At 33.2% G+C, this 25,740-nt stretch overlaps 1 protein-coding gene across 4 annotated transcripts in view; it reads right to left on the bottom strand.

Annotated features, from left to right (window-relative positions):
- The window catches only part of LOC108912095, a 71,937-nt gene that overhangs the window by 22,454 nt on the left and 23,743 nt on the right, over window positions 1-25,740 (bottom strand). For all 4 annotated transcript variants that reach the window (XM_023455390.1, XM_023455389.1, XM_023455392.1 and 1 more), the window contains exons 2-3: window positions 13,913-14,089; window positions 11,734-11,864 (exon numbers count right to left, since the gene is read on the bottom strand). In XM_023455390.1, the coding sequence (XP_023311158.1) occupies window positions 11,734-11,864; window positions 13,913-14,089 (308 nt within the window). The remainder of the gene's footprint in view (window positions 1-11,733; window positions 11,865-13,912; window positions 14,090-25,740) is intronic.

Genomic DNA, 25,740 nt, shown 5'->3' with positions numbered 1-25,740 from the left:
TTTTATTTTAAGAGAAAGAGAAAACTTATTTTAATAAAATTTCATGGCAAAACTGATATCTTTTACCTAGTGCAAACAGATTTTTAAAATATCGTATATAATTTGCTGCGCCCTCTACGAGAACAAAAAAATTGTCGTCGAAGCAGGTTGTGCTACAAAAATTTGCTTGTTTTTTCCTCTTTCATGCGATGTACTACATATTGCCTGTATCTTTTATATTTATTACATTTTTTATAAATTTGGTATAAAAAATTTAAACATGTTCGTGTTAACGTAGAAATTGTTGTAGACACGTGTCAACTATTCAAAATTTAATAAATATAATGCACTTCTTTTAAGCAAAATACAACATTATTATAATATTGGTTTTTTACTTTAGAGAAAACTGAGCCTTCAACATTGTTCTTGCACAGACAAAGTAGCTTACACTAAATGTTGCATTCTATGAAAACACAAATTGTTTATTGTTATAGTTTATACATAACTGTTGGTTTTGGAAATTGTTACAGTTAAACTAAAATTTTGAATAATAATGATATTTTCACATATTGAGAAGTGTAATATGTTTATATTGTACTATCAATGCAATTTCATCATCAAATAATCATTTTAGAACTCTTAATTTCTTTAGTCTAAAATAAGATTACCTTACGTTACAGTTGAATAAACGACAATAAGTCAAAAACTGCTCGTTTTCATAGGATAACATACATAAAATTTTTTTGTTAAAAATACGATTTCGATTATAATGTCATCGAAGGTTAAAATAAATTATTAGCGTAGAAATTTTGAATTTCCTAAGCGTATTTCTCGCGAAATGAAATAAACATTTTTACTCCACCGACTTTTCACCGTATTTATGATCGTATTTCTAAAATATTTCTATTGATTTTGTCAGTGGAAAGAGTAGTTTTATAGTTACTGCCGTTTTTTTCAACTGTGGTAATTTTTTTTTAGATTTCAAAAAATAACTCGAAAACAGTTCCTTTTCCGAATAAAACTGAAAACAATTAACGGAGCATGTAGAACAGAACAGCATCAGCCATTACTGTACCTGCACATTGTGAGGTGTGAATGTGCATTATTAAGGACGAAAATATTATAGAATGACAACTTATTGTAACATACTCACAAATAAATGATTTAATTAGATCTAATAAATGTTATTTCTCACAATTAAATCCTTTTCTCATTCTGCTGCGAATTTTTACCTTTACTTAGCTAAATCACTAACCCAAATTTCATCAATTTACCTCAAACATTTTCAGATATATTTGTGTAAACGTTGTATTATTAAAAAAAAAATGACACCCTCTATATCGAAACTTAGGCCTTTCTGACATATATTCACACAAAATTTTCTTCTTAAAATGATCCAAAGAATCACCTTCTGAAATATTGTTAGGTATGCATTTAAGTTACACTCGGTACCTACGTATGGATTTATTTTGGAGTAAGCCTCATGTATAGGATTCAACATATTTTGTTTTCCATTAGTATCATTTAAAAACGTTGTTTCTTTTGATTCATTTAGATAGATTTACATTTTGTGCAACTTTATATTTGAAGACTTTATCTTAATCTTTTGAAACCGGCACCTCCGCCATAAATTTGAACGCACATTATCAAATTAATTTTTTCTAATTTTCATTTATCTTTTTCCCCGTTTACAAACATGAAACTAATGAAAACTGAGCTAGAATAATTTTCTGCCATTTCTTCATTTCCTGATCGACTTTTCTCTTTACCAGTTTGTCAGGATTTAATTTAGCACCTTGTTGTTTGTGCCGCGCTCGTAAGGGGTAGATTGACGATTTATTTGTTTACAGTGGCCACACTCCCAGAGGTAACGATAAGGAGGGCAATTTTTGGATCGCTTTATGACGGCAATAAATTTAAACTGAAGTGTCGTTAGCAGATGGGCTCGATTAGATCTGGAAATTGTTTATAGCCGTTTGAATATGGCTGGCGTTGACGTATGGTTGGCTGGAAATAGGGATGTTGATGGGTTATATTGTATTAGATATCGAATAAGCCTGAAACCATACTGTTTTTTTCTTCACTCTGAGGACGGTCTAGATCTTTTATGAATAAACAACGTATGCTGGATGTTTTGTTGGACTGTTTTGATTATCTCCATAAAATTATGACAGAGGTGTTTAAAACTTAAATTAAAATCACTTTTTAACAGCCGTCTCACTTGACACTATACTGCGATCGTTGTTCTTACTTTTTTTTACTTTGTAAGTGTATGCTTTGTGACTGTAATTTGATAGCGACCAAACACAAGTGCCGCGTTTTATACATTCGCCTCCTCGTCTACACTCGAGTACTACGACGGCTGAGTCGAGTGATTGCTTTGCTTTAATTCACTGCTACCATTCCGAATCACTAACAGGAAAAACATTTGTAATTACGCTAAATTGAGTTTAAGTACTTTTCTTGCCACTTTTACTGCCTAAGAGCTACGCTTTGGTAAATAAACTTAGGCATATAGCAATAACAAATGTTAATGAAGTGAAGATTGTTTGTTTGTTTCTGACTAGTCTTTGGCTTAAAATACTACAAACAGTAGGAATATGTTAAAGAAGAAGTTGGGAGTTGACAATTGAAGTTTAACGATTGTTTTAATTTTATTAATCTGCTTACATATTATAGGTATCAATATAATCAATTACCAGCTATCATTATAACAATATAGCGCTTTAATAATCTACTCCATCAACATCTACTGACATTCACCAATATTTTTACTTACTTAATTTACTTTCTTTTTGTTTGTGATGGAGATTCCGTAATGTTTCCTTAGTTGTAAATCTAAACCTAATTGCTTGCAGCTCGTATTCCGTGATTCCTTCTCGTAATCTCATACAGAATTCGTGATTTATTTTCATAATGCATAGAAGAGAACCCACGACATTTTCAGAATTTTAAATTAGGAACTAATTTTAGAGAAAATGAGACTCATTTGTCTCAGATAAGTATAGTTTTCTAGGCATAAGGCTAAGGCTGTCAATAAGTATGGCGAAGTATCAATTTGCCCTAATAAAAAAAAGTAAATTTAAATACAATGAAATGTGAATAGAGGAACGTGCATAATACATTCTGAATTTAATGACTGAACATTTTTTCGCAAAACCAACTAAAAGTAAGTACATCAACTATGTCGAAACGGTGGACAATAATTACAAAAATAATATCAGAAAAATGAGCCAAATAACATCAAGATTAACGTGTTTCTAGCAATAATTTTTTAAATTTCTTTTTAAAGTTAACTAAGGAAAAATTTTTATACTCGACCGGCAAATTGCTGTATTCCTTAGGTGCATTATAAGAGAAACTTCTAGTGTACAGAGCAGTGGCGTGGCGAGGAATTTCGAGGAAATGGGCATAACGGGAATCAAAATTCGAAGTATTTTTGTGAAGTTTTGTGTAGTTTTTTAAATAAATATAATGGGGACTGAGTAATTAAGACTTTATGAATATTATACAGTAAGAGTTATTTACGAAATTTATCAAGCTTCAAATGATTAGAGTTGTGAATCAAGTTAGTAATACCACGATCAATTTTTTTTTATTCCAAAAGCGAATCTGAAGCAACAATTCTGAATTCTCTGTAAACGTGTTGAATCAGTCTTTAAAAGTGCGGGTCCATAGACAGTATTGCAGTATGAGATTTTTGAGATTACTAAAGTATTGCAGAGGTTTAATTTTACTTCCGAGTTCATTAGGTCTCGATTTGGATACAGCTGTTTTAAAAGTACTATAAGATACTTGACATAAATAATTTATATGCTTGGAAAACCTCAAACTTTCATCAAACCACAGACTTAAATTTGTACATTAATTAGTAATTTTTAAACTCATTTGCTATTTTAACGTTTAGAGATTCTTTTATTAAATTTCTTTTAATTCTGGAACCAAAACAGATATTAGATTTTTTAGGATTTAATTTTAATTTATGAGCAACTGAAATATTTAATAAGGAATTTAAATCGTTGTTGATTGCTACGTTAACGAATTGATAAGTCCAATAAAAAAGTTGAAGTATACTTGAGAATCATCAGTGTAATGATGAATATTACATATATTTAAAACCTGATTGAAGTCCGAGATGTATATAGAAAATAATAAGGGGCTAAGTATGGAGCCTTGGGGTACGCCAAAATTTATTGGTAAGGCGTCAGACACCTTTGAGTCAAAAATTACTTTTTGATTACGATCATGCAAGAAACTATTGATTAGAGACGCGGATGAATCACCAAATCCATAAAATTTTAACTTACTGATGAGAATATCGTGATCCAAGGTATCAAACGCCTTACTATAATCCAACAAAACAAGACAAGTCACTCTTCCCTCATCAGTAGCCTCCACAATATCGTCTGTGATGTGTAATAATGCAGTAGTAGTACTATACAGGGTGTTTCAGTTCGAGTGAATCAAACTTTAACCACAAGTAGAACTCAATAAATAATTTAGAATTGCCTTATAAACCAAGGGTCTAAGTCACACGTTTCCACTGTACAGGGCTGTATTGGTCGGTTTTTAAAATCATATTATTTATGAAATCTTTGCTATTCTTATAACGAATTGATTCAAATTTGGTGTGGCGTTAACATTTACTCATGTGCATAATTTACTATAAAATTTACAAAATTTTGCAGGTCAGTGGCGTAGTAAAGGGCAGTAAAGCGGGATTTTTTTACCCCAACTTCTACGTCAATGACCTAATAATCAGTTGGGAATCATTTTTAGACTCCGTGGACAATTCTACATAAAAAAGGTATACTTGTTGAAAATCGGTATAGTGTATTATTTTACCGAAAATCTCAGTTTACATATATTTTTAAGTGTTACTGACTTTGTTAATCTACACTTACTTGTTGTGTATAGTATTTTAGCAAAATTTTTTAAAATTTATTTAATGTTATTATTCCTTCATTTTGACACATTGTACCTTGTCAGCTTGGGAATATATAAGTACGTAAGAAAGTATATATATTCTTTGTTCATGCATACATTTTTCTTTCTCTTTAATTTGATGTTTCTCTGTTTCCTAGCAAAAATACTCTTTAGGTACTGAAAATATACACATATCGATTTATAAATTCACATTTTGAGTAAATTTCAGGAAAATATGAGTAATTTTTTTCCGAAAAGATGTTTCAATTTGATAAAAGTAGATCAGATGAGAACGGAATGCTCTTTGACCACATCACAGGAGCAATGAATCGCTCAGCATCTCATCACGAGTCGCATCATCAAGAAAACAAAGGAGCAACGCGGGAACCGCCGATCGTCAAATGTTCCGCTCGGCCGCCCATCAAAGGCACAATCACTGAATGGGGAAACAACAGAAACACGGCGTACCTTTTATCCGGTTTGGGCTGCACGTATTTCAGATCCATCTCCTTGCTGGAACCGTTCTTCTCGGCGTTGCAATCGCTTCCGCCGTGGGCCCGCGATACCGGAAGCGTCGCCATATTGTCCACGGACTCCACCTCGACAGTGGCAACCTTCACTTCACCGCCCACCATGTCGAACGGGGGGGTCGGAAACCGTTTAAACAAAACACCCGGAAAAATATACGCGAAGTCTTCTCTATTCCGTTTGGTTCGTTGGCGATATCACATTATTCCAAAATGAATCGATGATTGCGAGGTCGGAATCGAGTTGCTGCTACCTTTAGGAGGACATGTTTCGACTGGTTCTTCTTTAGGGCGACGACACCGTCCACATAGCGGGAAGATGGGGGTCGCAAGGGGTAGGATGTCGCATCGGCACGGTATTTCCCGGAAAAATCTCTTCGGACAGAGGATGCCCCGCCGCTCACGGACTAAAATCTCTCGGAATGCCGGAGATGGGGGTAGGGAAGCTGCGGAGGATCACATGGGCTCGCCGTTAGCGGCGCGATTGGCTGGGGCGCAGCTAGCCCGGGATTTTGACCTAGTAAACCTTACGAACCAGGGCCGGATTGCCTAAAGGGTCAGTGGGGTCATAACCCAGGTTACCAAACTCTAGTAATAATGTCATCATTTCTAAAAAGTTTAACACCCAGTTACAGGAAAGATTAATATACCAGAAGAGAGAGATAGTAGATAGTAAAAGACTAACATTACTTGAAATTAAGAAAAGATTAAAATGAGATTGCAGAAGAATCACAAATGCTCCGGATGGTACTCACCGAAGGAAAGAAATTGATATCGGGCGATAATAATGCAAACAACAACTAAAACTGTTGTTAGGAAAATCAAGACCTCGAACGAGAACGAGAAGGAATAAGTCTACAAAAAATAACAAACGAAAGATAATACCAATCTTATCTAGATTAAAGAACACTGACTACATACATAATCCATCAAGAAATACTCATATACGCTTCTACAAGTATTATAATTGCATTGAACCAAAAAAGACAATAAATGATAAACAAACAATATTTAAAATTCAAGGAAACCATAATGGCAGATAAGATTATAAAAAAATAGACAATCTGAGACAAGTCATAGGTAGAATAACCCAATACATTCAAGGAAATAACAAACAAATTACAACGAAAAAAAATTGCCCATGCAATTGGGCACAAAACAACCAATGTAAGAAACATTAGAAGGAATTAAATAAACACTTGTAGTTTTTTCGGCTTGTATGAAAGTATAAGAAGTCAAATGAAAGAACAATACAACATTCAGTGATTAGAAATAGAGAGAAACAATTCTATGACACAATTACATTTGCAGTACAACTGATATAGCACCACCAAGTAAAGGACAAATAACAAAGTATTGGAGTAACATATAACACATTCCAGTACATTATAATGAACATGATACATGGATAAAAGACGACAATGAGATACCACAGCATACCACAACAAAATCAGAATAACTCATCACAAACGAAGACCTGACAACGATGATACTAAAAACATTGATAAGTCCAGATGCAGAAGCACATACATAACTACTGGCACAAACAATTTACGTCCGTGTACAAACCTCTAGCTAAATAAATAGAACCCAGAGTTCACCATAGACTGATGATTGGCCTATATTATATAAGATCATCACAGCGCCAACAGCAAATAAAATTTACCAACATCGAACTAAGAATAACATACTGAAACAAAAAGGTGTAAAAGAGGAAGTCTAGGCATTAAAAAACAACCCACAAGACAATACGATAAGGAAACATGTTAAAAACTGCCAACAAAATCTACATGTAACATAACATAGATTTATTACAAACAAGCTATGGTCTATGGTATATGGTACTTCATAAATGGTTTTATATATGTCTTAAACCTTTGTCAAGTGGTGATAAAAAATGTACGCATCTACACGAAAACAATTGTAGGGAATGTTAAAAACAATAATAATAATGTTGAAATATATACACATGGAGTCAATAACAAGTAAATGTAAAACTTTATATACAAAAAAAGGAAAATGGAAACACTAAATAACGAAAGAAATGGATCATGCCACAACACGAGATCTTCACGCAGTTGCAAAAAATAAAATTTTAGTTTAATTGATGGCGACGCTTACAAATCTGATTCATAGTAACAGTATTTTAAGCTATACAGAAGTACACTAACTTTATTTCTTAAAACCAGAATCAGTTCTGTTACACAATCTATCTGTCACAGTGAATGACATCACAGAAGCTTTAGTTCTTAACACTAAAATCAGTTCCAAGATCTTTCAAGAAAATAAAGTTTTCTCACTTTATCATCAAAATTCAGAACAGACTCTTATAAATACAATTTTGTAAAAGAAAATCAAAAAGACCACTTCGAAAATTTAAAAATACACTTCTGCACGGCACTGGAAACTGGTCCACTGTAAAACCTGATCTTGCGCAATGCAAAGCATACAGTCGGCGACTGGCACGGTGGTAAAGTGTAAAAAAAAACGAACTGACAAAAAATGAAAGAATTTCTTTACTGAGGAAAGAAATACATAAATAAAATTTTGTAACACCTATTTTATATCAGCAAATTCAACTGCTTTTGCCGCTGTTGTTATTAATTAATAAAATTAATTTGTGGCTTTATTTAATAAAATAATCTGACATAATTGATTTTACAACTATTCAAAATTTTGTCCAACTACGGATGTGTAAACACATTTAAACCGGTCTTACCCATAACACAAATGTTGTCTTGCTTCACACGTAAGCCATTTTTGACACGAAAAACTAATGTAAACACTATCGTTAACACTAAAATCGGAGATCAGTACTCGGAATCGCCTAGGGCCACATGGAAAGATAACGCATTGCGCACAGAGCACAACGCGAATGACGCTAGAGACTACAATAGCCCAGCGATGTAAAGGTTGTAAATAATACAATTTAAATAATTTTTTTCTCGGAAACTACATAATATGTAGTTTCCGAGAAAAAAATCATGCATCTATCCCCAAACTGTTTTGGATAAGTTGTGAATCACCCTGTATTTTATTCTCATCAAGGTTTTAGAGATGCAAGGCTCCCCAGTTTCCTCTAAGTATAATCTCTTTATCTGCGTAGTGTTGAAAAATGTCAAGAAGCTTAACACATTGAACAAATTATCAAAGAGAAATTTTGACCAGGGGCCAGTATTCCTGAATCCGGACCTATATACGACCTCACCCAAATTGACGGTAGTTGTCCCATTGTACAGCGTTGAGAAGGCCGTGATTAAATATTCATTCCGATTCAAGTTTTTTTTTCCTGTTTTGTTAGTACTTGCTCGGCCTTACGTGCTAGCTGCTACGGGTCGCCACCCCTTCACGAGCCACCCCTTACGCTCGTTTTTTTTCCCGCTTTATCAATCCCACGAACGTTCAATGAAAAATTGCCGTTGTGATCGGTAATAACTGGGGATAGTATGTATGTGTGTACATAAACAGTGGATGCCGAGTTTATTGATCTGCTCCGGCATCCCTTCCCGCTCGGCGGGGGTGGCTTTTTAGTCGGGGAGGACTCACGAAGCCGATGGAGCTTATTATGGCGGCGTTCGGAGATGCCGCTTTTGCTGTGCGATCTTGTTGCATTTTTGTCGGCTGGCTTTCGTTTTACGCACGAGGAGGTAGATGGTTGGCGGGTGAATAGGGTCGGTGCTTTTAATGATCGCCCGACATTTACGCTTTGCACCTCATTGTTGGTGCGCGAAATGGGTGTTTAAGGACAAACGTCAAGCGTGATATCGTTTTTTTAAAGTCGTCGCTTTCACTTCTTGTTCGTTTTGAATCCATCATCGATTTTTATTATGAAGATGTTTATCTGTAGAGGCTTTGTTTTCGTTTAACTGAGAAGAATATATTCAAGTCTAAACTTTCGTAGGAAACGTGATAATTATACTCCATTGTATAAATAAATGATACACTATTACCCAATTCGCTTCAAACTGAAAATATTTTGGTATTCAGGCGTCTTGGCCAGGCCTGATTATTTACAATTAAAAATAGGTCCAAGGTCTATAGTAATGAAGTTGCTAGTATTTCGATTTCAAATGTGACTACGTGCTGTTTAAATATGATTTTCTACACGTAAAAAAATGTTTTCTTGAATAAAAATTACGTTTATTTTCATATACCTATTTGTATTAAAATATCGCAATCTCTAATTAACCATTTTTTTCCACCGAAATCTGTTTATTTAAGAGAAATATGTTTTATTTAATCGACAAAATGTTTTATTTAGTTCAAGGTTACAATAAACTTATTAAAATCTTATTATTTTAAATAAAACGTATTTCAAGAAAAATTGCTTCTTAATTCAAGATTATATTTCAAAAAGGAAATAAAAGTTGTTTCAACATTTTTTTCTCGTGTTTGCCACTTAAATGTGGTGTTAAAATATATTTTTTTCCTACGATGATATATAATATAATAATAATAATATCTCTACTCCTCATTCTAACTACGAGAGTTAGCCCAGAAGTCGTAGACTTGTGCGGGAGAGGAGGCGGCATATTATTATTACGCGGGCCGCATTTGCGCCCAGGAACGACTTATGTTGGTAGGCCCTAACCACCATTCAGTGCAGGAATGAGGGAAACCTGGAAAACCTCATTAATTAGGGGGGTGGTCAAATGCCAACCGGTGTCAATCTCTCACATTGACCCAAGCCAACATTCTTCCACCCTACCATACCTGCACAGAGGGTGCCAATCCTCCGTACAAGCATAGCTAATCTACGGTCTACCGGCCGCGGGATTCGAAACCCGGGCAGATCGACACATCGATTTAAGTACTGACGCCTTAAACCGTGCGGCTATCGACCGATATCGGGACTTTTTTTAGCAGGCACTTTGTTACTTTTTTCTTACCAGAATATAGTATTCTCATTTTAGGCTTTTTTAAACAATTTTTAAAAACAATTTTTATTTGCTTAAATGATAGTTTTTTCTTATACTTAACTTTATATAAAGCCTATTGAAATTTTCAAAAGCAAATTCACTTTGTTGTCTATTAGTACCTATTTTACAAATTAGGTACAATCTTGGTGTATTTTCTGATAATTCTTTCAATCAGTCGATAACTCGTTTTCCTTTTCCTGTTTGAATTGTTGTACAATTTTTTGTATCACTTATTCTTGCCCGCATATTGAATTGCTTTAATTCTGTTCTTGTTTATATTTGACTTTTGAGAATATTTGACGTTTATTTTCTTCGACTTGTAAGCCTCGAGTTGATTTTTCTTATTACTATTATTTCTAATCTTTTGCACTTTCTAATTTTTTTTTATACTACTATGTTTTTCACAGATTTCATTGTAAATTATATTTATGGATGGACCTTAACTTATATTTTGCTTTTCACTTTATTTTTATACCTACTATATTAAATTCGAATTTGTTTCAATTATTTTTAGATTGGGTTTATCGCACTACACTACACTTGTAAGTTTATTTTTCTTACATAAATACTTCCTTATAACGATCTACATATACAAATAATTAGTTACAAATATTTTTCCAAATTCTTACTCAACGGTACCGACGATACCGTAGACGAACATAAGACCACGCCTTCCATCCCACCACGCACGCGTGGAGTTACTGTATTTTCATGAGATATTTTCATTCTAAAGATGCGAATTTTTGTTTTGCACCATCGGAATGTACTATATCAGTATTTTTATACCTAAAACCTTATTATCATTTTTATGTTATGTATACACATATCAAATGATTTTTTTTATTATCAGTTTTGCAACTGTAAACGTGTAATTGCAATTTTTCTAGTATTTGACCACTACAGAAATCATTTTTTCTCATAATTCGTTCAATTTCGGTCAGCAAAGGTAATAAATCTTAAATGGTAGGATAAGCACTAATAAAATAAATGTAGCATGTTATCTATCGAGCAGGTATGTGGATGTAGATAAATAAAATCCAATTTCATGATTCATTTACTGGAAGAAGTCTTCGAAACGTCATTTAATGTGATATGTATTGAATTTGAGACATTTGAGAAACTAGATTTTATCCGCCTTTCAATGTGATTAATTACACAAGGCTCACTTTGTATATCGAAACTAGCAAAATGTTGCAAAAAAAAAACATTTTCAGGGAATATATTAAGGTTATCCTAGTATGTAAGTGAGTGATCTGTCGACTGTGAAGTTTGAAAATAAACCGATTTGCCTAGTAGAATTTTTTTTGGGTGGCAATAAAAGCCAATTTGATATTAGAGATCAATCTGCCAGGAAAGCGATGAAGCTGTTAATTTGTACTTACTTGGCATTTTTTGGGTAAACCTTCCGATGCACGTAATGGAAGTCGTCTTCTGGTTCCTTCGGCATCAGTGGCGTTCGATCGGGTCGTTGATGGGTGGGCGATGTGTGCGATCCATATCCGTCTGGATTTAACTAAAGACAAAAAAAAATGAAACAAAACTTGTTTAGCTAGTGCTAAAAATAAATGCTGATCGTCGAGGTAGTTAATTATTACTAACATATATGAAACCAAAAATCTATTTTAGTCGGTCGTATGATTGATAGAGAGACAGAAACCATACGCCAACGAGATTTGTTACATCCATACAGACACGAACTGGATAATGGAATTTCGATCTGATTACGTCTGATAAAATGGATGTGCTTCTATTTCTGTGCGCGATTTGGGGGCTACTGTGTAACGACTACACGAAAATGAAGTTAAAAATCTATTCGGTGTTAATAATACATGTAATAATAAAAATCGGGTTAATTAATGCGAGTAGCTCGAAGCACAGCTTTCTAGAAAGTTATATTGTATAATTTAATTTGGAGCAGAACCTTTCTTTTATAAATTTCAGAAATAGTAATTTTTATTTCAGAAAATATAATTGCATTTCATTTAGGTTAATCATATTCCAGATTATAGGTATATCACAAATTATGTATTTTAGAAATTATCATCAAATATATTTAGAATTCGTCAAGGGAATTTCAGAAAAAAAATTAAAATGATTTTAAGAATTTTAGATTTTTAAACTCAATCTTTAAAAAAGAATATAATAAACATCTCTTTTTCAATGGTATCCTTTTAAAATATACCACAGTGTATATTTCTACAATTTTATAATGTTTCTATTCGTTAATTTATTTTAACAAACAGAAAGAACTAATTTATTAATTGTAAATGCAAATTTTCATAGATTCAAATTTTCAAGTTTGGTTTTTAACCAGTATTTTTTCTACTCTAAATGGAACTGGATTTTCTGGAATAACTATTTTACCGATTTGCTATGATTTAAAACGATTTCAAGACTGAAATTTATAAAAATAATAAACCAGTGATTATGCGGTAATTCAATAGTCAAATGTCATTTTCCTAATGTAATTAAACAGGATCTTGTCAATAAGAGATAATTTAAATTTTGAGGATTATACAGGGTTTCCGGTAAATATCTTCTAATCTCTCGGAAGTGTATACTTAGGGGAGTTCAACATAACAATACTACTCTCTATCCTTACGTTCCTTCTAAGGAGATATTGGGCCAATAGGGGTACCTAGATATTTATGTTTTGGGTTTTTACTTTAAAATTACCCTGTATATTTTGATACAATTTTGGAGCAGAGTATTACAGATCGATGATTTGCTTTGATGTTAAAACAGTCTTTTACTGTCACTGTAGCAACAATTGAATGCAATTTTTTTTATAATTTCCATCCATTAGCCTTTTTATGTGGTGTCAAAAGAACTCATTCATTTAACACACGAAAATACTAAGTGTAAAAAGGTGTAATGGAGAGTTGATTTTGACCACTTTTTTTTTATTTATTTGTATTTTCTATTATAATGTATAAGTTTATTTTTAATTTGTTTCTCTTAAGCTACGACTTAGCATTTTAAAGGTTTTTTGATTTGGCAGAGTTAAATGATATACAAAATAATTTGTAACACAATAGACACTCTTCTTGCTGCCTGTTTCAAAATCGGATTATCTCGAAAAACGTTTCTTTTGTCGAAATAAATGAAGAGTGCTTTGCATAAAGAAAAATCTTCAGAGTACCTTAAACTAATACTTTCAGTTATTTTGAAAAAATATGTGTTTTTGAATTCTTTGTGGTAACAAAAAAACAGTTTTAACATATCTTCATAGTCATTGTCTGTACTGCACTATACCAAAATTTCATCAAAATATACAATGTGATTTTAATGTTAGAACCCAAAACGTAGATCTCTAGATTTTATCTTTTGGGCTCAATATCTCGGTTAGGTGGAACATAGACAAAAAAATATATATATAGGAAATCCTAGCGTTATTTTGACCTCCCATATACGCGTCAGCGAGATTAGTACATACTTACACCTTGCATTTTTCTTATTTTCGAGAAAAAATTGGTTATTTCAACAAGTTCCATACACAGTTAAAACTAGATGTAATGAACTTAAAAATGCTCCCTGAAAATGACTACGGATATTTCTCACTTTGACTACGGTGGCGACGGGTTGCTGGTGCACTAGCTGCTGCTGTTGCTGGTCCATCGCGAAGGGCGGCGGCGTGGGGATCTTCTTGGGGATGATTTCCATGGGGACCTGTTCTCCGAGGAGGCGCTCTTTCATCTCGTGGATGTACGGGCAGCGCTGCATGTTGGTGATTTTGTACTGGAACAGCCGGAAGAAAGAAATGAGCGGATGAATAAACGATGGGTGTGTGGGTGCACGGCCGACGGAGCGTGGAGGATCGAGTGGGTCGGCGGCGGCGCCGGTACGGTGTGGGTTAGGGGGAGGTTGCGATATTTATACTACTGTGCATAGTAATATGTCGAATTTTCTGCCGTAAATCTCCAAAAATTGTGGAAATTATCAAATAGTTTTCGTCCTTTTCAAATATGTAGTGATAATAAGATTGTAGTGTCGGAATAGGGCAAGGAAAAAAGGGTCTTTATTTTCTGACTAAGCCAATTTTATTTAAAATCTTCTTAAGGCTGGTGGTAAAACCATTGTCATCTATTAAAATAATTTAACATGTAGTGAATTGAGTCAAATTAAAAAAAAAATAATATATAGATACCTATACATATATTTTGAAGACGATCAAACATAGAAAATCATTATTAAATGAAAAGTAATCAATATTCTTTAAAAATCAATATTTAACTACCACTGTCAAACTAACAACAAATGATGACTTTGTTTTTGAGTTTACTAACAATTTCACAGCCATTCTCGCACGAAATTGGATCATTTTAATTACTAATCACAAAAATCGTCAATAACAGAAAAATTAAAAGAGTGTAGGTATAGGGAAGTGAATATGGACAGATAGAAAGTAAAATTCTACAACAGATTTTGATTAAATATACAGGGTGTTCCATTTAGTTTTGGCGGTTCGAAGTTAACCAAATTTGACAATAAATTTTTACCACCCTGTGTAAAATGAAATAGTTTTTAAAGTAACTGTAATAAATGATAGGCATCCTCCTTATCTTCCTCCCAAATATCAATACTTTAGCTTGCACGATGTAAAAAATAGGCAATTTTGAATCAGGCTATCGAAAAGCAATATTTTTAATATAATTGAAATATCTAGACCATTAGATATAGATATAGGAAACTTCGTAAAAGTCCCCTTAAAATTACGCATAGAATCCAAATATACAAAAATATACAGGGTGTTCCATTTAAAATAAGCAAGCAGATGGCGACTTCCGGTATAACCGGAAGTGCTACAATAATGGCATTATTTTATTTAAAGAGAGCACCCTCGAAAACCCCAAAACCTACATTTTCAAAATTGAAATCGAAGTAGTCTCTGAAATATTCTAATGGGCCGTTAACGCAAGACATCCTGTATAATCAAGCAATGTGTACAGGGTTTTAACAAAAATGAACCAACAAACTTCGGGGGCGTATAAAACTCACAAAAACAGTGGAGGTAAGCCGTATAAACTATTTTAAGTTATGCAACTCAGTTGCGGAGATTTTAAGTAACAATTTGCCTTTATTCAGTAGAATTTCTACGTTTAACTTAAAAAATATTGACAGATTTTTGTCTATAACCCTATTTGGAAAAAAATATTCTTGATTTTGTTATTGTCATGTTATTTCATTTAAGATAATGCGATATATGAACTAAAATTGTGTTTTTTTTTAAATCGAATAACTCCAAAACGGAAAACAGTGCCGGAGAATGACAAGGATATATTTTTTTCAAATATAATTAAAAAACTTCAACGGATTTTTTTTTAAAATCAGAGGCCTAGACACTATTTTTGTCGGAACTTCAACATCAAAAATTATATATGTCTTACTCTTATTATTTTCGTTCTTTATGTATTCGAAGTTTGTCGAATCATTTTTGTTACACGTTGTATACAAATAATTGCGGAGCAATGAAGTGTAACATAAATTACTATAGAAAAGGAAAGAAAGGATGCAATTAAATGAGATCCATGTAGACAGTTACAGAAGTAAAAGTCTGTAAATATATGCTTTTAAGACATTCGTTCATGATTACAATGTTTTCCTTCATAATAGAATATACAACCATCATTATTTATTTAACGGAGCATTCGAATAAATTTTTTAGTACCTGTTGTCCATTTATCAAAGCAAATTTAGAAACGAGGGGAAAATATAAATAATGAATAAAATTGTTAGGTACTTTTTCCTTGTAATTTCCATAATTATCAATTTTATTATTTTAATGTTATGTCACTGTCTGAAATTTAATACAATCTCCTACATTTTACACATACAATACTTCAAAATAGTTTTTCTAAGATACAAATAACATATACAGGGCGTTAATGAACTTATGTCAAAAATTTAAAGGAGTGAAGGAGCAAAAACTCAGTTAACTGGTGTCACAAACTTGTATCGGAAGTTTAAGGTCATAGAGAAAAAAGCTAATTAAAAATATGTTTAAAACTGTTTTGGAACTGCTGAAATACATGTATTTTATCGCGGCGAGCACTTACAAAAAATTCTGTAACACTTTTTACGAGTTTGTAGGTTTCTTATGAAGCCGGACTATATTCGAAAGTCAGTTTGTAATAATGCATTGTTGTAGTGATTGCTGTGCTGTTTTTCGAGAGTGCATTTAATAGCCGCATTTTCAGGCTTTCTTTTGAAAATGGTGCATTTATTTAGCAATCGCGAATATTACGACATGCTCATAATTTATGGCGAAGCAAACGAAAATGCCTACAGAGCTTGTCAAGCGTACCGTGCAAGATATCCTGAACGACTTGTCCCTGCACCGCGAACATTTGTTGCTGTGGCGCAAAGAGTTTTGGGTACCGACCGGTGGAGGACAACCGCGTCGAGGTCGCAACGGTGACCCAGGGCGACCACGAATCTTAAATCTTAAATCTTAAATGTCGAGGAGATGATTTTAGATCTCCCCATCGAAGAAGATCCGCATCGTAGCATCAGAAATATCGCACAGTAAGTAGATAAATATTTCGCATCCTGTTGTGCGGCGGACATTACGAGAAGCTCAGTTGTACCCACTTCATACCTATTTCGCGTGTTCAAGGGCTTACTTCTGAAGATTTTCCACTACGTCGAGTTTTTTGCGAATAGTTGCTTCAGGAACATGCAAGAAATTTTCAATTTACATCGCAAATATTTGTTACAGATGAAGCATGTTTCAATCGACATGGTGTATGTAACGTCCACAAGACTGGACTATCGAAAATCCACACGAAATACGTCACGGTGCCTTTCAGCAACAGTTTTCAGTGAACATGTGGGCCGGTATCGTTAATGACACTTTAATAGGACCTTTTGAACTGCCTAGACGCTTAGACAGTGCCTCATATCTAGATTTCTTGCAAAATCGCTTGCCGGAGTTATTGAAAGACGTGCCATTCCCGATCGCTAGATAGGCCGCGGCAGCCTAGTTAGAGCGAATTGGATACGTCGTGTTGAAGCTTGCGTGCAAGCAAATGGTGGGTACATCGAACATCTTCTATGAAAATCAGCAGCTCTCAAAAGGTGGCTCCTTGTAATGTTGAGGTGTGTCAGATATTAAAATTACATTTTACTCAACACAAATCCGTGTAATTACCTACCTCATTTTGACATAACGGACATGTGGTAAACATATTTGACATAAGTTCATTAACACCTTGTATAAATACTACCTGCGACATAAGTTTAAATTTTATTATTTTTCCTTTTTTAACTGTGTTACATGTGCAACAACATGTATGTATTTATAAAATTACAGTCCAAATTATTTCTCTTAAATACTACTATAAAAATTTCATTATCTTATTTCAAACAGCACGTTAAAATTAAAACGACTTCAGAGAAAAGCCAAACCGCAAAATAGAACCGCGGGGTCTGTATTCTGTACAATGATCGCTCCCAATTAGATCATCTACCTATTATTATACGACCCAAGGACTGAATGTTCGTGATTTTCGGATTTAAAATTAATTATGACTTTCGTTGCGACCTCACTGTATTCTAGTTCGTGAATGTTAAGGATAGACCGCGGTTATATATAATTATTCCGCTGATATTGGAACTTACGGATTACAGCGGAATGGTCGGAGGAGAAATAGAGCGCGACGAAATACTTAATTCGTAATAAATCTTTCTAGGTCGGTCTAACAATAGACTGATTAAAAATTACGAGGGTTCAAGGTTTGGACATAGATTTCCTTATAAATAGGTATCTGATTCCTATTTTGTCAGAGAACATTTTTCGCCATTAGATGTAGTATCTAGAAAATTTAATGTACATGATGATCTTTAAATTTGTACATATATTTTAAGCTGCTGAACAGTTTACTGTGTAGACGAAGTAATGAATAGCTTTTTTGGAAAAAAGGTAGGGTCACAAAATTCAAATATAAAGCAAATATGCATGTTTTGAAGAGATAAAGATATAAATACGCCAAGAAAGTGAGATACGTCGAGACAGAGGCGTTGAGAGAGATTAAAACAGATAGATAGACAGACAGACAGACAGACAGACAAACAGAGAAATAGAGAGGTAGATAGACAGATAGACACAATGATAGACAAACAGACAGATAGACAGTCAGACAGATAGACAGACTGATAGACAAACAGACAGATAGACAGACTGATAGACATACAGACAGACAGATAAGGGGGTTTGGTATAAAATATCATTATATCCAACGTATTTATCGTGTGACCATGAAATTCATTATGAAATTTAATATCTCAGATATTTATATATGTCCATCACAAATTATATCTGTATAAGGGCTCAACTAGAAACTTGTCGATAGACATTTCAATTCCAAGATGCAGGAAATATAGCAATAACTATCGTGTTCTAGTTTTCAATGAAGGATAAACTGGATAACTATCATCAGGTACCTATAGTTTTAGTTTAGAAAAGATAGACCGCTGACTAAAATAAAAAAGATTCCTTATATAAAATCTACACACATGTCTTTCCGAAGTCAGTTGAACATGTATAAAAACGCCTAGCAATAAAATTTAATGAATTTCATAGGCGTACCTAAAATAGTTTCCTGTTAAAGGTAAAAAACTATAATAATTTGTATATAATGTGTAGAAAATTTCTATTATACATATATGTTCATTTGACCAACAACATTTCTGAGATCCTCATTCATGCATTTCAGCAAAGTTTTGCTACAGGTTTAAGATCTGTATAGACTGGAACAATTTTCACTCTTTAAGAGGTATATTTGTTATTTTCGGGAAACTCAGTAAGACAGTCATGTTACTTCAAATATTCGATGCAGCACGAAGCGACCGGAAATATTCTAATGAACAGTTAAACATTCCTTTTCTTATAAGTAATTACCTAATAAATTGCAGGATGTGTTAATAGACGACACTTTGTATAAACAACGTTTGTTCTGACTATTTGAAGTGATATTACTATTGCCGTTGATCTGGGCAAATATATTCCAGGAGTAAGTAGATGCTATAATATTTTGTCAATAACATTTGTCAGTATCTGTTATGGAGAGGTTTATTTATTGTTTCCTAATGATAAAATACTCAAACAGAAGCACACATTTGACATTTATTCCAAAACAGACGTATCAGACAAACAGTCTTTTTTTTTATTAACAATTTTACCTTGAAATAATTATATGTCTGCCAAAAACTACTGACGACAGTCTGCCCAAATTAGACGTTCCTTTTTGGTAGATGATAAAAATGTAAAAGTATTCCCAATCGGTCGTGACAGTCGTATTCAAACAAATGAAATTATTAGGCTAATCGTTGCCATTTCTGTCGGTGACATTATGCACGACCACATAAAGTGGCTAATTATCTTATGCATTACAGGTGTGCTGATGCAGACAGCCCACAACCTTGGCTGATGACTGAATTATTATGTCACAACCCGCCGGTTTTGCAATTTTTTACAATGCAAATGAAAAAATTTACAATCTATTTTTTATCGCCAAGAGTTCCCAAATCGAATGAAAGTTAGTAACGTTTGTATACTTGCCCAGTTACCTCAATTAATACGATATTGGAAGAAATATATACAGGGTGTAACTACAATGCTTGACCTTCGTTTTTTACATACTAGCTGAAGACCATGTAAACAATAATGCAGGCTACAGATAAAAACATGGGCTGATCTGGAGATCTCACAAGTTTATTTAACGCGTTTAATCTGAATTCGTTGTTAGTTTAACTCCAGCACCGACAGCATTTGAGTAAATCACAAAAAATTGCTGAAAATCCAGAAAAATCGTGGAAAAGTCAATGGGCATCAACAGTGTTGATTGATTTTCAGCAAAAAAGACAATAAACATTCTAGGAAAAAATCGCAGTGCTTTGAAACTGTCAGGTTTCTTTAGAACACTTTGAGGTTGAAAAGTTACAGTCAATATCCTTAGTTTATCCATTATTTGCCAAGTTATTTATATATCCCTAATTATTATGCAATTTTTTACCTTTTTTTCAACATTTTTCGAAAAAAATTGTTTTATCAAAAACCAGTAGGTAATTACGATTTATAGAGAATACTTTTTCAAAACCATACCTAGATTTTGTACGATCATTACTTCCCAAATAATTGATTGCCAAAGACAAAAAGAACTTTTTTGCTTTGATTGACGATAAATCGGCGACAAATCATCGTACGGGGCTCTGGAACTGCTTAAATAGAATGGAATTAGATTATCTAAAAGAGCTTTACAGTGAAATAACCTAAAAAAAAAATCTTTTTAAAGACGAGCAAAAATTTGGAAACATTTTCTTTCGTTGGTTTTCTTATTACTTAAAAACCACTCACGTTAAAAATTTTAAACTCCAGATCCGAAAACTAGAAACTTGAAGCTTCAATTTTCTTTTTTTTATTCTCTCTACGACCATTTCCCTCCAAGTTACAGCTCTTTGGAATTCACCCAAAAATTTTAGATTTTTTTATATCCCTTATAAATAAGTAAGTTTTTTGGATAATTTTTAAAAAATATTTTAATTGCTCCGAGGGCATTCTAATTTTGGTAAAAAAACTTTAGCGTTTAATAAAACAGCACACCAAATTTCATTAAAATCGGTTTGATAGTTTTCGCAAAAAAAATTTAAAATTTTTTTACATAGAGATCGCTCAAACTTTCAAATGGTTTTTTAAAAATTGAAATCGGTTGATTAGGAAGGCCACAGTAAAATTTTAAAGTTAAAACTCTTTTTTTATTTTTAAACAATTGGATTACATTTATCAATTTGCAACTTAGTTTTTTCAAAAATTATAATTTTAAAGTACTATTTTTTCTTAATTTTATCTGTATTTAACAAAAAAGTGAATTTCCAAATAAAAAATAATAATTTGTTTAAACCAAAAATTATTTCAATAATTGTAATAATTTTAACTAATGTATTCATATTCAGAGTAATGAAATATATACGTAAACAAATTTTTTCATTGAAAAAATGCAATAGCATAGGATAAAATATACAGTATGCATAAACAATAAACTTTGTTTATATCAAAATATGTGCAAATTAGACAGTTGGCATTACGATATTCGAATTCCTTGGCTCGCGAGACATCGAATCAAAAAAAAGAGATCGAAATTGGTCCATTAGAAGCCGAGATAATGCAATTTTTTTCGTACCTTCGCATTTTGGACCTCCGAATTCAGTCTCGGAGCGAAAGCCCCCTCCTCCACTTTTCCTGTTTTGAGCTTTTCCGCTGATTTATCTATGTTGCCGATAACTTATGGATATGAACATTTTTTCCAGCTTAGAACTCGGAAAAACGAAGCTATTGGATCAAAGATTATTGCTAAATTGTTTATAAATTAACGGTAAATGCTGATAAACTTTGACCGTTTATATCTCGAGAACCAATACACGGCATTTAACTTTTTTGTCAAAATTATTTTGCGAAAACTATAGAACTGATTTTAATGAAATTTGGTGTGTTGTTTCATTATACTCTAAAGGTTTTTTTTACCAAAATTAGAATGCCCTCGTAGCAATTAAAATATTTAAAAAAATATGTCTAAAAAACTTGATTATTTTGCCTTTTTTCATCAATTATTGCTATTTTGCAACATCGGTTATAAATTTAAACATTTTTAACTTACAGTATATTGTGCAAAATTCAATTCTAAAACTTTTTTTCCTCTTCAATATTCTTCCAAAATGCATAGATTCCAAGATATAAGTAAAAAACTAGGATAAAATAGTTATTTCTTTAAATTTTTTAAACATTTTTGCAATTATGAAAATGTTCCGGACCTCGCCCAGATCTAGGGATCTACACTTTTATTATGTGAATTGTACTGAAGGTATTGCAGCAAAAATTTGCTTGCCCTCTCTTACATCCATGAAGAGGGATATTTCGACAGATCCGCCCTGGTCTATTGGTAGATTTCATTATTCCAACTCAATCCTTTGAATTCGAAAAAATGGCGGATGAGAGGGTGTCAAATGACTTATTCAGCAGCTTATTTGATTCCAGCGAATTTATGATTCCTTTACTGTTACTAAAATTGTTTATTGGTGCTCAAAACTGAATAAGTGTTTATAACTCTTTATAACTCTTGTTTGTTTAAATGCATGGCTGTTAGACGTGTTTATGTGGACGCGCTTCATAAATATCTGGCCATTCGAAAGATTTATTTATTTCGTCTGCGGCCGGTAATGGATACTACACGCTATTTTATGTGTACGATTACATAATTTCTTGTTTTTATAGTTCAATAAGTTCTGCTTTACTTGTACGTACATTCGTTCGGGGAGCGGGATACATAAATTATAAACGGTTTATTGCTGTTGCGGGAAAGCAAACTGAATTCCTCAAAAAATTTATCTCAGTAATTTGTTTTAATGTTTACAGAGTTCGATTGATCGGCTGTGACCGTTGAAATCAAAAGAATCGCTTTTTATGGGAAAGTGAAAACAAACGGTACGCCTTAGAACAACAAGGGAAAGCACTTCTCAAAACGGGAGAAGGTAAAATAAATCCTCTTTGGGATCGTTTATGTAAACGCCGTATCTATTAATACCGACGTTTAATGTGTCATGCGGTACGCGCGCTGTAAAAGGGCATACGGAAACGACTCTGCGTGTCAATATTTGAAAATAGGCTCAGTAATAACAAATAACGGTCGGGTTATTCCTTATCTTCCTTTTAGAATACGTCGCATCGCTGCCATTGTACTACAGGGTGAAATTTTCTCCGGTGCAATTTGATTATTGCCGACAGTACGGTCCATAAAATATTTGTTGAGATTGATTTCCAAGAATAAGCCAATAAAGTTCTGTTATAGGAATTATTGTAACAATTTACTGATGCAGGGGCGTGTTTTGAAATTTTCCGCGATATTTACGGAATATTAAAATATACTGAGTGTTTGTAAATAAGTACAAACTATTTTAGGGGGTGGTTGCTGAACTTATTTTGTAAAAAAAGTATGCTTCGTTTCCGGGATACAGTGTTTTAATTTTTTATTTATTTTTGTTAATTATTTGAAGTTTTAAGGATATTGACTCGAAATTTGAAAAACGGTTGGGAGGGATAAATGTGCTATTTTGGGGTGATCCGAATATTTTTACTTGCGCCAGTGGTGTTCGTGCGAGAATACCACAACCTTTTTTTAATAAAAAAATGGGACGTCATTGACTCTTTCCCGTTTTTATATTTTTTTAGAAATCCGCCATCAATTCTGAATGAAATTGGTCTCTTCATTTTTTTTCCGTAGGATGCACCGTTTTTTGTGGAAAAAATAAAACATATTTCACTGCAAGTTGTGTATTTTAATTTATATTGATACATTATCTAGTAGGTTGCTGTCAATATTTCTAAATAAAATACAACCATTCTTCTGTCGGAGTTTTCACAGCTTCTAATTTAAATAAAACAATTTTCTTTGGTATGTTCTTGAGCCCTTATCATTTCAATCGGGTTTAAATCAGGATGATCGAATTTGAAAATAATTTGTTGGTTTTATTATGTTTAATAGTTTCATGTGGTTTAAGCAAATTCGGAGCAAAATGTATATTTTTACTTATTAACCAATCTATTTCTTGTGTTATAGGTAGGTAGGCGCTTTCTGTACTTGTACATTATGATATGGTGCAATATACGTTACAACAACATAATTTGGGGGGATATTTGAAGCCAACTTCTCTGTAAGTCACTTCTCACACTTTTTCGAATTTATGTCGTCATGGTAGTCTTCGGATTTGCTCCCAGATTTAAAAATCAACAGACATTTAAGGATAAAACCCATTTTACCACCGCCTTGAACAATAACTAATCGATTTCCTTTAGATATGGTTGATAGCAAACCATTACTGTCCAACTGTTGGAATTAGTATGGCCAGCGTGAATGTAAATTTAATCAAAAAAGACAATTGGCCTACCTTGGCTGACAGCACGAATATCAGTCTTCTATTAGCACCCTTCGTTGTTCTTAGTCTTCCTCCACCTGAACCTAAGTTTTTTAATAATGGTGTTTTTTTTTGTAATTGTGTCGGAGCAACTCAACATCCTTGTGTTTTGTGCCACTTATAAATCATGTTTCTATTATCCATTTATTCCCATTCTCGTATGTCAGTTTTTGTACATATTCTGCGTTTTTTAGGATTTTACTTCATCATCACCATTGTTTAGAGCTTTTAATTCGTCACTTTTACTTAAAATTCTCCCTATAGTTGCTAAAGATACGCCTGTAGCAGCTACAACACGGATTTTTAATTCAAAGTTCACCACATACTTCAATGCATTATCTACATCGTTCTTAAAAATTTCTCCTGACTCAAAAAGTGCTGATGCTAATTTCGAATTGCATCTGCACCAAGGTGTTTGATGTATCCCCAAAAGTAAAAATCCATTGTGTTTATATCCAGACTACTGGGTGTCCATGGACTGACGCTGTCTTGTCCATATCGTCGGTTAGAAAAAAAAAACAGTATGCAGATGATTCCCAACTTCCATCGGACGCTAAGGAGAGGCTTCATCATGTAAATATTACATGTTATGAAGAATATTTAGTGGTACAACAACCAATAACTAGAATAAATCGTTACGAAGTTTAATGTTTTGTGTTAAATCTCTCAGGAAGTACAGTAGGGCCAATTAAATGATAGCCAACTATCCCAAACCGAATAGCTATACTACACGAGTATATTTCACTGTAACAACAACACTATTACCAAATAATTAATGTCTGTACTATCTAAAGAAACATCTAAAAGTGTCCGCCAGATATGTTCTACTTTTTTTGTAAGTGTGTGGGCAACAAGGTGAAAGAAATAAATTCGTTTATTACATTTTGTAATAGTTGAATATCTAAATTCTTACGTTTAGCAGAAAAACTACACCCACAGATATAATCGAATAAGTTGACAGGAAATTGTTTATTTTCGGGAAATCGAAATAATGTGTATTAGGCCTCAATGTTGTCACCGCCTTTGCGGTGGTGAATATTCGAAATATTTGGAATTATTCAATTTTCCTGGCTGAAAACATACATAGGTTTTGTATTTCCGAAACCGAGAGAGTTGCACTAACCAAATTTGGATAGGACATAGCTAATACAATGTGAAACATCGCCTTAAAGTTAAAAATGTTGTCACTATCGTTCTTGGTGGTCAAAATCGAAATATTTGGAATTATTCAATTTTCATGACTGAAAGCATACATAGGTACTGTATTTTGGAAACCGAGTGAGTTGCACTGACCAAATTTGGACAGGACATAGCTAATACAATACGAAACATCGCCTTAATGTTAAAAATGTTGTCACCGCCGTTCTTGGCGGTGAAAATTCGAAATATTTGGAATTATTCAATTCTCGCGGCTGAAAACATACATA

This window comes from Anoplophora glabripennis, unplaced genomic scaffold (genome assembly GCF_000390285.2).
Source record: "Anoplophora glabripennis isolate ALB-LARVAE unplaced genomic scaffold, Agla_2.0 scaffold6, whole genome shotgun sequence".
NCBI lineage: Eukaryota > Metazoa > Arthropoda > Insecta > Coleoptera > Cerambycidae > Anoplophora > Anoplophora glabripennis.
Note: the sequence above shows the minus strand (reverse complement) of the source record. Positions and strands in the feature narration are given on the sequence as shown.